Genomic DNA, 14,958 nt, shown 5'->3' on the forward strand with positions numbered 1-14,958 from the left:
ACAACAACAGTTACATAGTGAATAGCCACAATCCTCTCCTGGTCTTATTTTTCTGTGAATAGCGATGAGATGGGCCAGAAAATGTTATTGCTCTTTCTCCAATACTATCCTAACCGTTACCTGCTCTATCCTTATCCAGATGTATTGTGATTGACAGGCAATTCTAGCTGCACTGGGCACTCATCAAAGGACCTGCACCAGGCTAGGTGCTTAGAGGCACCATCTTATTTCTATCTGCAATGGTTGCCCACTTTGTAAGGGTCCCTTCAAGGTCTGGTGATTTCCCCTTGTGATGAGGGAGGGGTTCTGCAGTTATAAGGGGGATAGTTATTAAGGGGAAGGGTCCAGTGGTTGTGTCAGGTAAGTCCTCAACCCCAAACAGTCTCCGTTTCAAATCTTTTTAAACTTTAAGGGCTGGGGAGGGTGATGTTAAGGAAAGTGTAAATAAAGTATAAAAGTTTATAATGCATGAAAGATAAGCCTGTGAGTTCCAAGGGGTCTTGGCTATATTATTATCTCAGAATCTCAATTCTCTAAATCTGTAAAGGAATAACAACCCTTTCTTGAAAGAGTTGTTGGGACGACTGGGTAAAACTAAAGCTGTTTGCCAGTACCTGGCAAATGTAATTATTCCTATTATCAATCACACGGTGGAATTGCGGGGTCAGGGGTCGGGGGAGGGGATGGGGGTGCTTTACTTTCTGTGCCTCGCATTTCCTGTCCTAGGAACCGGCGGCATTTCCCATCCCTGTCCTCGACATCTGCAAAAGGAAGCTGATGAGAGCTCTCAGGGCTACCTCTTGAGTCCCCGATGTCCCCCTCGCTATAGAATGACCCGGCTCCTCTGCAGCTCTCGGCCACCCCCACAGCACAGCTGGGCCCAGGGCAGCCCGCTCAGGCAGTGACGAGGAGCTCCTTTACGTCCTTAGAGGACCACGCAACTACTATGCCTGCCTGGGGCGGGCCAAGGACTCTGTTTGAGAAGGTCACCTTGGAGACAAGTCGCGGAGTCCAGTGGGAGTGCGGGAGTGCGCGGGCAGAGAGGAAGCCTGGGAGGCGGGAGCCTTGCCAGGCGCCCTGCAGTGGAGGAGCCTGCGGTCTGGGAGGCCCCCCGGGGCTGAGCCGCGCCTGCAACTCCAGCTCCAGACCTGCCTTAGGTAAGTGCGCCCTCTCCGCAGAGCGCCTGGGCAGTAGCAGAGAGACCAAGGCAAAAAGCAAGTTCGAAGGTCCGGGGGACTAAGGAGGGAGAGCCCAGTGTTGAGAAATGGCCTGCCTGCCTTGTCCACGACCTCTCTCTCCCATGCCTTATTCCTCCTCCCTCCAAGAAATTAGAAAAAAGTGACCCCAATTTTCAGAATTGGAAGCGTGCCTGGCCTTTGGTTCCCTGCCCGCCTGTGTGTCTGGGCTTTAGAGTGATGCCCAATGCAGAGCTAGTTCTGAGCAGTCTACCTGAGGTCTACTTGGAGACACTAGCAGCCTCTGCCTCTCAGGACCTCTAGGTCTGGATTCTAGCCTGCCCCGCAGCTTTGGAAAAAGGTGAACAGACTCAGGTATGTGTGTGTCTCTTTAAGAATGAAACCTAAATGACCTTCTTATTAAATAGGCTCAGTATGTCTTGTCCACACATACACACGCTCAGACACTCTCATGTACACAGACACACTCCTACACACAAACGCACACACATGCAGTGCAAAGACATGTCACACACAAAGGTGCACACACAGACACAGCAACACACGCTCAGGTACACAGATAATCATACGCACAGGTGCACACACAAAGAGATGCTCACACTGGCTCACATCATGGGGACACACTCATGTTCATAAACACAAGCACATGCCCACAGAGACACACGCTCACACAGAGATGCTCACACCTGTGTACGCAGTCTCACGGGTGCACAATCACACACATCCCACACTGCCTCTCTTCCTAACGCACAGAACCTCCGCTGTTTTTGTGTACCCTTCAGTACCCTTTGCCTCTGTCTACCCTGATGTTCATTACACTGGGGTTCTAGATTGTGTTCTTGTCAGCTTTACCCACTTCAACTGCCACCTTTTTGAAGGTAGGGATTGTTTCTGTCCTAATTTAATGCCTAGCACAGTCTATGAGTCTGTGTATGTAGACAATAGGGCAGTGGAATTCTAGTTCAAGTTCTGGAAAGTCCATTCCTACTTCCAGCTTTTTCACAAGCGTTAGTGAAAAGAGGTCGGTTTTCCAATAAATTACTTTGTGAAAAGTTCTGTTTGCTCTTTACAGAGTAAATCACTGTTGCTTGGCTGTGGGGAAAACCCTTTGGAGAAGCAGTTCATCTTAATTTTTCAACAACAAATATTAATTAGCAAGTTTCATTGAGATTAAATTTGAAGGGAGGCAATAAAAAATGTTGTTTTCTGGTGTGATAGTATCTTTCTTGTACATATGGCTCTCTTTTCTCAGTAACTTTAACGTATTTTGCAGTTAAGTATTTTTGTTGGAAAAGACTTTGATGCTGGGAGGGATTGGGGGCAGGAGGAGAAGGGGACAGCAGAGGATGAGATGGCTGGATGGCATCACTGACTCGATGGACGCGAGTCTGAGTGAACTCCGGGAGATGGTGATGGACAGGGAGGCCTGGCATGCTGCGATTCATGGGGTCGCAAAGAGTTGGACATGACTGAGCGACTGAACTGAACTGAACTGAACTATCTTCTTATGTGAATTAAATATGCTATTGTATAAGTAAAAGTTATCAGTTATTATTTTTCCAGTTATACTGACCAGAACAACAATATATACTAAATATCACTCTTAAGGATATCCCACTTCCCTATTCAAAAATGGTTTTAAAAAAAAGCATCTGTGTACTTTATTTAGAATAAGTCTCGTGTTATACTAAAGTATTTTCAGATCTTTTGTTCAATATTTTGCAAAAGTTTTCCTCCATAGATTATGATGATGTCAGACATCACTAAAGACAGAACCGCTCATTTGCTGAAGAAGAGGGGCAGTGTGTCTTCTCTAAGTAGTCATGAGTTCCGGCGGAAGGAACCTCATGGACGTACCAAAGAGTGAGTAACTGAGTATCCATTAACAAACTCAATTATTGAATAAAAAGGCTCATGATATTTATCAGGAGGAAAAAAAAGTGAGAAAAAGGGAGAGAAACATGCAAGTACATGGTTTATGTCATCTTTAGGGGCCATATTTTTTAAAAGAATAGTAACTAGATGTATCATGGCAGTCATTTTGAAATGCATAGCAATATTGAATCACTGTATTATGCATCAAGAAAAAGAAGAAAGAGAAGAAGAGCAAGAAATTTAAGTGATAAGTTGACACAGCAGCATTTTTATAACTTCAGAGACTATCCCCAAAAGTCATCTACTGAAAAGAATGTCATATGCCGTTTAGACAGGCTACTTCTTCCATTGTCTCCTGAATTCTACTCTTCAATATTATATAAGTACATCATTTTTGCATTTTTATAATCTCTCTCTATATATATACAATGCATTTAGCATTATTTTAAACAAATTTTGTAATGTATTATCATAGTCTTTGCCCATATCCTTTTAAACAGTTGCATAATATTTTTATCAGCCTATAATTCTGGGTTAGCTAACCATTTTCCAATTATTGAACATTTGTTTGTTTCCACTTTTTAAATTTGTTACTATGTAAGAAGTTTCTGCTTGTTTTCTTCCCAAAAGTATAATTAGTGGGTCAAAGGATAGTAAATACATTTTTTGTCTTTTGCTTACAAATTGCATTTGCTCTCCTAAAAAAGATGAATTAATTTTTAATACTTTCATGGAATTTTTTTTTGGGAAGAAAACCAAACAAATTATCTAATGCAAAGGTCAAATAATTTATATAATAGACTTTTCTTCTTAAGAGTTTCCAAGGGATTGAAAGATGTAGCATATTCATTTCCATGATTGTGAAGCAAGAGCTGGTGTGTCTGGTGGAACAAAGCTAGAAGAACTGGAAGAGACTTCCATTCAAATTCTGAAACCAAATTGTTCTGCTCTCAGAATGTACTAATGCACTTACTCAAAATTCCACTTTTTAACTCTGGATTTTGTGAATTACAAGTATTATACAATTTCTCTCTCTTACAGATAGGAAATATAAAGGAATAGCAACCTCAGTGTACATTAGAAGTAAAGATGGGTGAATAGTTAACCTCTATAGGATCTTCTGATCCTAAGTTAATTTGGTTGCTATTTCTAACATTTGTGTAAGAGTTTTAAAAATTATTTTAAAATACTTGTTAGATTAAATTCAGTTTTTTAGAAGAAAATATTATAATAATAATCTGACATATATCCTGGTGCTGTGATTTAAAATACACTATCTTATCCAAAAACTAAACTATCATCCCTACTTGCATAATTTTCATTCACTTCTTCTTCAGAGCAAATTAGAAAGTCATGGAGAATCAGAACATGGCCCAATTTGGAGAATTAAAGATCATGGTAAAGAATCTGACAGCAATGCAGGAGATGCAGGTTCAAGCCCAGGGTGGGGAAGATCCCCTGGAGAAGGGAATGGCTACCTCCTCCAGTATTCCTGTCTGGAGAATCCCATGGACAGAGGAGCCTGGCAGGCTACAGTCCATGGGGTCACAAAGAGTTGGACACGACTAAGCAGCTAATACTTTCACTTTTCACTTTTATTATTTTATTGATAAAGTATAAATATAAATTAAAAGGTTACAAGAACATGAGAAGAATTTTAGCAACACAGTAGGAAAAAATTTTTACTAACAAAATCATTTCAGTGATTGTTATTTGGATATATTTCAAAGTTAGAAATTGGGACTCTCAAACAAATTATTCAGATTGGATCCTCTAATGGAGCTTTTTATTTCTTAAATAGCAAATGAACAGCTTCCAAGCACTCCTGCAATGCAGAGGCCATTCAGGAGGCTGCCTCCCAACCTTAACTCCCGCTTATTTTCCATGGTCTTCATCCTTGTAGGGGACCAGATGTAGGGGTGATTCTCCTTCATGAAATAGGTCTTCAACTAACAGAAAAATTCTGAATGCTCAGTGACTATCAAATGCAATATTGTTTTGAAGTTGTTTTTGGAAAAGCAGATGTCTTTCCTTTGAAAGTTATAGCAAAACAGTTTTTTGAATAGATTAATTTCAATAGTATAAAGCATGCAGCTGTATGCTGAGAAGTATATAGAAGAAGTATGCTGCTGCTGCTAAGTACTAAGTATGCATATAAGTACCACTAAGTACTAAGTATGCATGATGCTCTTTCTATGAAAGAGATGCTATTATCATCTTCCTCTTACAAATGAAGAAATAAATGGTTAGAGAGTGTGAGGTTCCAAAGCTATAGAATTAACAAGTGGTAAAATGGGCTTTTGTTTATAGTCAAAAATTCTCATTCTCTCAAAATTGGCTATCTATGTGTAACTTGCATTAATGAAACTCTTCTACTCATTCACCAGAACCTTCTATTTCCCATCCATGGGTAAGAGTAGGTATTTACAATGACATCTTTCTTTTTGGAAGCAAGCTTTGGCAGCCTTCAAAGAGTACTTGAACAGATGTACTGCTCTTGTGTCCATAAAATGGAAGTAGAGGCCTGAGGTTAAGTTACTTTCCCAGGATCATGTGACTTGATATCCCAGCTTATCTCTGAGGCCAATAGTTCAACTGTAGGTCAGGCCTAAGGCTGAAGGCTGAAGAGTATGTTTCTAGCCTCAAATCAAAATTACATTATGTCATGAACCAGAGTTTTTATAGATCCCACATCCTTGTGCTTGAACCCACTGGTGGCATCTAACACACTAGTTGTCACTCTATATTCGTGCATTTATTCATTTATTCAAGGTTTATAAAGCTTCAACTCAGTGCCAAATGTTAGGTATATAAAGGTGACTAATTGTAGGGTTATTCTTCTCTGGAGAAGCTCATTTTTCACTTAAACTGAAAGTCACCTCGTAGTCATTTTTCTGCAAAAAATGGAAAAGATTTCATTCATTTCTTTATTTCAAATAAATGTTTTTTGAGCAATGAGTAGTTAGTGAATCACACATAAATAATCTGGTGGGAAAGGCAATGAACAAACCATTTTAGATGTGATGAATTTATTCTGTGATTCCAACCTATACTACTTGAGTTGCTATGTGCAGTTAAAAATTATGTGGCCTGGCCTGTTTCTTCATTCTGATAAGTTCAGTTGCCATCTTAATCAAACTAAAGCTCCCAACAAGATATGGATGAGACCCAGCTTCTCGCCAAAGAGAGAGAAGCTTGAGAAACTATGTTGGCCATGTTCTGAAATTAAACTACAATAATAGCTAATACTGGGCTTCCCTGGTGGCTCCAGTTTGATGGCTCAGACAGTAAAGAATCTACCTGCCAATGCAGGAGACCTGGCTTGAAACCCTGAGTCCAGAAGATTCCCTGGAGAAGCAAATGGCAACCCACTCCAGTATTCTTGCCTGGGAATTCCATGGACAAAGGAGCCCGGTGGGCTACAGTCCATGGGGTCACAAAAGGGTTGAGATGACTTAGCCACTAAACAACATCAACAACAATAGCTAATATTATGTTGTGCTCAATAGATACATCACATACAATATCCATATAAATCTCAGAAAAATCCTATTGGTTAAGTAAAGAAGATGTTTTTATTATCCCCATTTAGGTCATGTATTATCTTATTTATCTCAAGAGCAGAGTTGAGTTGAAAATACATGGCATTGCATAGCACGTTGTCATCGCCAACGTGAGTGGGATGCCTTGTTTCTTGTTTGCCTGATTTTCCCTTTTCTTCATCATCTTCAGTCCCACTCTCATCTCCCAAGAAGCACCCATTCTGATGTGCAAAATACTCAGTATGCTACAAGCCTAGTGCTGAGTGTTAAGTCACCTCAGTTGGGTCCGACTTTGTGTGACCCTGTGGACTGTAACCCACCAGGCTCCCCTGTTCATGGGATTCTCCAGGCGAGAATACTGCAGTGTATTGCCATGTCCTCCTCCAGGGGCTCCTCCTGACCCAGGGATCAAACCCTCATCTCTCATGTCTCCTGCATTAGCAAGCAGATTCTTTACCACTAGCTCCACCTGGGAAGCCCCATACCACAAGACTACACGTTTAAATATTATACTGTATATTTTAAGTTTTTCTGTGTATTATGACATTTGACATCTTAGAAAACTTTTCTGGCTAGGGAGAGATGAGACAGTTCAGTTGCTCAGTTGTGTCTGACTCTTTGCGACCCCATGAATCGCAGCACACCAGGCCTCCCTGTCCATCACCAACTCCCGGAGTTCACTCAGACTCACGTCCATCAAGTCAGTGATGCCATCCAGCCATCTCATCCTCTGTCGTCCCCTTCTCCTCCTGCCCCCAATCCCTCCCAGCATCAGTCTTTTCCAATGAGTCAGCTCTTCGCATGAGATGGCCAAAGTATTGGAGTTTCAGCTTTAGCATCAGTCCTTGCAATGAACACCCAGGACTGATTTCCTTTAGGATGGACTGGTTGGATCTCCTTGCAGTCCAAGGGACTCTCAAGAGTCTTCTCCAACACCACAGTTCAAAAGCATCAATTCTTCGGCGCTCAGCTTTCCTCACAGTCCAACGCTCACATCCATACATGACCACTGGAAAAACCATAGCCTTGACCAGACAGACCTTAGTCGGCAAAGTAATGTCTCTGCTTTTGAATAATGTTGTCTAAGTTGGTCATAACTTTCCTTCCAAGGAGTAAGCGTCTTTTAATTTCATGGCTGCAATCACCATCTGCAGTGATTATGGAGCCCAGAAAAATGAAGTCTGACACTGTTTCCACTGTTTCCCCATCTATTTCCCATGAAGTGACGGGACCGGATGCCATGATCTTCGTTTTCTGAATGTTGACCTTTAAGCTAACTTTTTCACTCTCCTCTTTCACTTTCATCAAGAGGCTTTTTAGTTCCTCTTCACTTTCTGCCATAAGGGTGGTGTCATCTACATATCTGAGGTTATTGATATTTCTCCTGGCAATCTTGATTCCAGATTGTGCTTCTTCCAGCCCAGCATTTCTCATGATGTACTCTGCATATAAATTAAATAAGCAGGGTGACAGTATACAGCCTTGACGTACTCCTTTTCCTATTTGGAATCAGTCTGTTGTTCCGTGTCCAGTTCTAACTGTTGCTTCCTGACCTGCATATAGGTTTCTCAAGAGGCAGGTCAGGTGGTCTGGTATTCCCATCTCTTTCAGAATTTTCCATAGTTTATTGTGATCCACACAGTCAAAGGCTTTGGCATAGTCAATAAGGCAGAAATAGATGTTTTTCTGGAACTCTCTTGCTTTTTCGATGATCCAGTAGATGTTGGCAATTTGATCTCTGGCTCCTTTGCCTTTTCTACAACCAGCTTGAACATCAGGAATTTCATGGTTCAAGAGATGAGACATCCATACCCCAACTCCCCTACCCCTTACCAGTCTAGTCGATAATTTAAAATAGTCAAGTTATCAACAAAGAGTGTGCCTATGATATGCAGATTAACCAGTCTAGAGCCTGACCTCTTCTCTCTGGTCCCTAGCACATCCCAGGAGTCAGTTTTCCTAATCAGTAGGGGCTTTCCCAATGGCTATGCGGGTAAAGAATCTGTCTGCAATTCAGAAGACACAGATTTGATCCCTGGGTCAGGAAGATCTCCTGAAGAAGGGAATGGCAACCCACTCCAGTATTCCTGTCTGGAAAATCCCATGGACAGAGGAGCCTCACGGGCTATGATCCATGGGATCACAAAGAGTTGACACAACTGAGCACGCACATCCATGCAATAATCCCAACGCCAAGTACCAGGCAAGGAGGGGCTTCTCCTATAGCTTAGAGCTCGCTGAAATCATTCAGACTACCCAGTCCGGCACCGTTTCCCCTGCACAACTTTGTCTTTCCCTGGGGAACCCCAATCCTGTCTTCTGCTCACTGATCCTGTAGTGTTTTTCCACAGGGTCTTGCATGGCAGGTCATGTCTCTCCTGTCTAGGACCTGTGAATATAATAAACTATATTTTCATGAACCCCTTCTCTGACTCTCTTTGTGACTTCACCAGTGCTGTGTGCAAATTCGCTTCAGTTGTGTCCCACTCTTTATGACCCTATGTACTGAACCCCACTAGGCTCCCATGTCCATGGGATTTTCCAGGCAAGAACACTGGAGTGGGTTGCCATTTGCTTCTCCAGGGGATCTTCCCGACCCATTAATCAAGCCTGCATCTTTTTGTCTCCTGCATTGGCAGGCGGGTTCTTTACCACTAGCACCACCTGGGACTGAGTCTCATAAAACATAACAGAACAAGTACTTAACAAAGACATGGATGGTTGTGCTATAAATCTCATTTTGTTTTCTCAATCTCGTACCTCATTCAACATTTTTATTTTTCATATTTACCCATGTCACTATGGATATCTAGCTCTTTGCTTCTTAATGCTGCATAGTAGTTCTTTATATTTCTATCACATATGTTCTTACACATTTCCCTAGGGATGAACACTCAGATTGGCTTTCACTCCCTGCCAAGATACACAGTCCCATATCGAACATCTTTTGCAAAACCCTGCATTGATATCTTTGTGAAAACTGTCCTGGGAATGTGATTCCAGGTAAAGGCATTCCCATTAAGGAAGATACAAATTACTGCAGAAATAATTCATTGGTGAAGCTGCTTAACACCAAAACATATCAGTAGTTCTCAAATTAATTTACAAATGCAATATATCTCAATCAAAACCATTTATACTTTTTGAGAAGCTCAATAAAGTATTTCTAAATTTTATAAATAAGGAAAGAATTCTGAGTAACTAAGTTAACTTTGAAGAATGAACGTAGAAGAGGAATTTGCTGTATCAGATATTAAGATATACCACAAAGCTGTAGTAAGTAAAAATAATAAATGTAGGAATAAACAAACAGGTGTAAGAATAGACAAATAGATCAATGGATGGAACACATAGAAACTTTAGAAGTAGACCTATGAATATATAAAACATAGTATGTGAACAAGGAGAAATGCTGGGTTTTTAATAGATTGTTTTGGGAGAAAGCTAGCTTACTCTATGAAGGGGAAAAAAATGAAGCTCAATTATTACACCAATTGAATTGTAGACTCTAGGTGGAAGTCTGAAATGTGGAAAGCTATAAAGCTAATAGAAAAAAAGTATAATATATCTTGTGTTCTTTGGGAAGGAAAGATTTCTTAAATAAGTTCCCAAAGTGAAAAAGTAAAACCATAAAGCAAAAAAAAATTAAAGATAAATACAATTATATTAAAATTTAGCATTTCTCTTCAAAAAATAATACAATAGACACAGTTTATAGGCCAGTAAAAGATGTATATTTATAAATTTATGCATATTAACAATTAAAAAAAACAGGAAAACAATTTTTTAAATCATCAAAAGAGATAAATAGCAATTTACAGAAGCAAAGCCAAAATGGCAAAGCAGAATGTGAAGAGTTGCTTAAATTCACTTGGAATGAGAAAAATGCAAATTGAAACAAGATACCATATTGCACCCATCTGAATGGCAAAATATAAGAAGGTAGACTAATATCAAATGTTGGCATGGCTAGTGGGAATAAAAGCTTATATAGGCTTTCAGAGAAGAAATCTAACATTATTTAGAAAAAAATAGGGATATAAATTCCCTATTTTCCTTATATATTGAGGAAATTAAGATTTTTGTGTGGTAGAGTGACTGGCCAGAGTATCACAATTCCCAGATAACAGAGCAAATAATCTGTGATTCTCTGACCCTAGAACTTGGAGATCTCGTGAAAGTATTTGTATTTGTTGTGGGCTAAATTGTATACCCAACTACTCCTGCCAAACTCATATGTTGAAGTCCCAGTCCTCAAACCTCGGAATGTGATCTTAGTTGGAAACAGGGTCTTTAAAGAGGTAATTAAGTTTAAATGTGTTCATTAGGGTGGGTTCTAATCCATTGTGTCTGGTGTCCTTATAAGAGAAGGCAACTTGGACACAAACAGAGTTGGAAGGAAATAAGTTACAGGGAGGAGATAGCCATCCACCATCTAAGGAGAGAGGCCTAGAGCAGATCCTTCTCTCACGACTCTCAGAAGGAACCAATCAAGCCAACACCTTATTCTCAAACTTCTAGCCCCCAGAATTGTGAGACAGCAGACTTCTATTGTGTAAGCCACACAGTATTGGAGGCTGGAAATCTGAAATCAACATGCCAGCTGGGTTAGGTTCTGGTGAGGGCCAGCTTCCTGACTTGCAGATGGCCATCTTTTCACTGTGTCTTTGCATGGAGGAGAGAACCCTGCTATATCTTCCTCTTATATGAGGTCCCAGGTTCTATCAGTGTAGGGCTTCACCTTTAAAGCTTCATTTAACCTTCATCACCTCCTTAAAGGCCCTATCTCCAATACACTCACATGGGGGTGTTAAGGCTTCAACCTATGAATTTCAAAGAGACAGTTTCATTCACAGCAGGCACTGCCGTCTCTAGCCTGCTGCTGCTGCTGCTGCTGCTGCTGCTAAGTCGCTTTAGTCATGTCCGACTCTGTGAGACCCCATAGATGGCAGCCCACCAGGCTCTCCCGTCCCTGGGCTTCTCCAGGCAAGAACACTGGAGTGGGTTGCCATTTCCTTCTCCAATGCATGAAAGTGAAAAGTGAAAGTGAAAGTGAAGTCGTGTCCGTCTCTTTGAGACCCCATGGACCACAGCCTACCTGGCTCCTCCATCCATGGAATTTTCCAGGCAAGAGTACTGGAGTGGGGTGCCATTGCCTTCTCCGCATCTCTAGCTTGATTACCATAAAAGCTTTCTAACTGGAATCCCCGTGTTTACACATGCCAGCCTGTTCTCAACAGAGAGTTTGGAGTTATTGTAAAATATAAAGTAGATTTTGCTATTACTCTGCTCAAAACTCTATAAAGGCTCCCACTTTATCAGAGTAAAAGCCAAGGTTTTAAGATGGCCCACAAAACTCTACATGGTTCAGCTACCTGACTTGCTGGTAATCCCATCCTTCCACCCTCCTGCTTGCTCCGTCCTCACAAGCTATTCTGGTCTGTATGCACTTCTTCAGGAATACCAGGCAGCCTTCTGCCTCAAAGTCTGTGCATGTGCTTTTCCCTCCCCCTGACATACCCTTCCCTCCAACATCCACATGGCTCATTTCCTCACCTCCTCCAACTCTTGGCTCAGGGAGATCTATCTTGATCATTCTGTTTAAAATAAAATACAACCACCTCTCTCCTATCCGCTTCCAACCTCCCTTAACAAAGATCTCCTTTTCCGTGTAGCATTTATCATCTTCTAACACAGTGTATGGGTTTCCCTGCTGGCTCAGTGGTAAAGAATCTGCCTGCCATTGCAGGAGACATGGGTTTGATCCCTGGGTTAGGAAGATCCCCTGGAAAAGGAAATGGCAACTCCCTCCACTATTCTTGCCTGGGAAACCCCATAGACAGAGGAGCCTGGAAGGCTATCGTCCATGGGGTTGCAAAAGAGTTGGATATGATTTAGCAACTAAACAACTTGTTTAGTATTTTATTATATTCTTTCCGTCTCTTCTCACTAGGTCGCATAAGGGTAGAGATCTTAGTTTGATTGTTATTTGTTTTGTTTATGGTTTTTTTTTTCTTCTGCATCCCAAGGACCTAGAATGGTACCTGGCACATAGCCATCACTTAATAAATATTTTTTGATGGTAGAATGAATAATTATTGTATTATCCCCTCATAGCTCAGTTGGTAAAGAATCTGCCTGCAATGCAGGAGACCCGGGTTAAATCCTGGGTTGGGAAGATCCCCTGGAGAAGGAAATGGCAATCCACTCCAATATTCTTACCTAGAGAATCCCATGGACAGAGGAGCCTAGGAGGCTACAGTCCATGGGGTCGCGAGAGTCGGACACGACTTAGTGACTAAACCACCACCACCACCAGTTCCTGAACACAAATGGGTTAGGTTCACAGGTCCGTGTATGTATTAAGTCCACAGCGACAGAGAGCCTTCATCTTGCAGACATAAGATACATTTAGAGCAAAAAAAAAAAAAAAAAATTTGTTCAAATTTTAAAAACAAGGTGTATGTTACTTTCTTGCTGAAACCTTCCCTTGTTCACCTACTTAAAAAAGAAAAAGAAGAACATTATCACTTGTTATTGAACATTTGTTGGATTAGATGACACGCCTTGATGATCTCCATGGCACCCATGCTCTCAGCCACACCTCTCTGATGATTGCCAAGGGTAATGCGACTTTGAACTGTGAACTGTGCATTCATCCAGGAGCTGCATCACAAGTTTTATCAGCTGCTCTTGACCTTAACCTCACCTTCTCTTGGATGAAGGGATTCATCAGTGGGCTTCAGACACTAACTCTGACTTTCTTTTCACCCACTCAAAATTGTTCTGCTTTGTCAGTCACCTTTCCTGGATCAATCATTCCAGAGCTAGAATTTTCACAGGTTGCATGGTTCCTTCTTTGTCTTTCAAAATCACCCCTCCTCCTAAAATATGTATCCCTCATAAACACATACCATGGCATTTTATCTCCTCTTTCATTCTTGGAAATATTTCTTGACTTTTGCCTCCATTATAACATTTCTCTTGTGAGATAGGACCAATAATGTGAATAAAATATCTCAAAACTATATAAAAGTCTGGCAACCTCTGCTTTTGTTCAGTCTGACGTTAAGTCATGTCCAACTCTGCGACCCCATGGACTATAGCATGCCAGGCTTCCCTGTCCTTCACTATCTCTCTGAGTTTGCTCAAACTCATTTCCATTGAGTCAGTGATGCCATCCAACCATCTCGTCCTCCATCGTCCCTTCTCCTCCTGCCTTCAATCTTTCTCAGCATCAGGGTCTTCTCTAATGAGAAGTGGCCAAAGTATCAGGTGGCCAAAGTACTGGCAACCTTGCTACAAACTAAATAGCTACACAACTAAATCACCTTAACAGACAACTTGTACCTTCCACTGATGGGGAAGAGTTGTTATGCTTTTGATCTTAAGCATAACATTCATAAAAATATCAATAGACGTTTGAGGTAGAAAGTTCCCAAGTGAGTTTCAATGCATATTTTATTTTCTACATCTTGTTTCTCTAGCACAGGGACTCTCATTTTTTTTTAATTTTACCGGTACTTCTCACTTTGCCTGCCATGTTATGGGCAATAAATATCTGTTGAAAAAATGAAGAAAAAAAAAATGTACACATTTATACCCTGAAGCCTTTTTGTTCTCTGTGCACTCTGAAATATCTCCACTGGGAGGCAGCACATGACTTTAATAACAGATTTTTTTAAAAGAGGCTCATGCTATGATACCATTCAAAATGTGGTACTTTGAAGCATTTCACAGTTACAAACTGAAGATAGAGATGATAGTCTGACCTTCTTAAACTACTTAACTGATAACTACAAGGCTGAGCTATCTATTCAAATATTATATCTTACTATAGCTTCAAAACATTTAATGTCAGTAGAAACAGCTGGAAATGAATTCTTAATAATAATTAGATGGTATTATAGCTGGTGAGATTTAATTGACAGTATTTTTCTATCTCCAACCATCATAAAAATAAGACATGCCTTGTATTCTGTTTAATTCAAGGAATGGTCAGCATGCAAATGTGTAAGATGTCTTCAGGAAAGCTGAATTTCATGAAAAATATAAACATTCTAACTCCTTAGCTATTTTGTGTGGGGCTCTTTTCTGCATAATCAGAACACAGGCTCTTGGGTTGGCGTGGGACGTTTCCAACGTCAATCAGTTACAACACAGGAGGGTTATATACAATATGGACTTCCCTGGTGGCTCAGCGGTAAAAAATCTGCCTACAGTGCAGGAGAATTAAGTAACGCGGGTTCAACCCCTGGGTAGGGCAGATCCTCTGGAGGAGGAAATAGCAACTGGCTCCAGTATTCTTGCCAGGAAAATCCCATGGACGGGGGAGCCTACAATCC

At 41.0% G+C, this 14,958-nt stretch overlaps 1 protein-coding gene across 1 annotated transcript in view; it reads left to right on the plus strand.

Annotated features, from left to right (window-relative positions):
- The window catches only part of TCTEX1D1 (Tctex1 domain containing 1), a 28,739-nt gene continuing 14,887 nt past the window's right edge, over positions 1,107 to 14,958 (plus strand). The window contains exons 1-2 of the mRNA XM_005678296.3: positions 1,107 to 1,157; positions 2,938 to 3,059. Of these exons, the coding sequence (XP_005678353.1) occupies positions 2,941 to 3,059 (119 nt within the window). The 5' untranslated portion in view covers positions 1,107 to 1,157; positions 2,938 to 2,940. The remainder of the gene's footprint in view (positions 1,158 to 2,937; positions 3,060 to 14,958) is intronic.

This window comes from Capra hircus, chromosome 3 (genome assembly GCF_001704415.2).
Source record: "Capra hircus breed San Clemente chromosome 3, ASM170441v1, whole genome shotgun sequence".
Classification (NCBI taxonomy): domain Eukaryota; kingdom Metazoa; phylum Chordata; class Mammalia; order Artiodactyla; family Bovidae; genus Capra; species Capra hircus.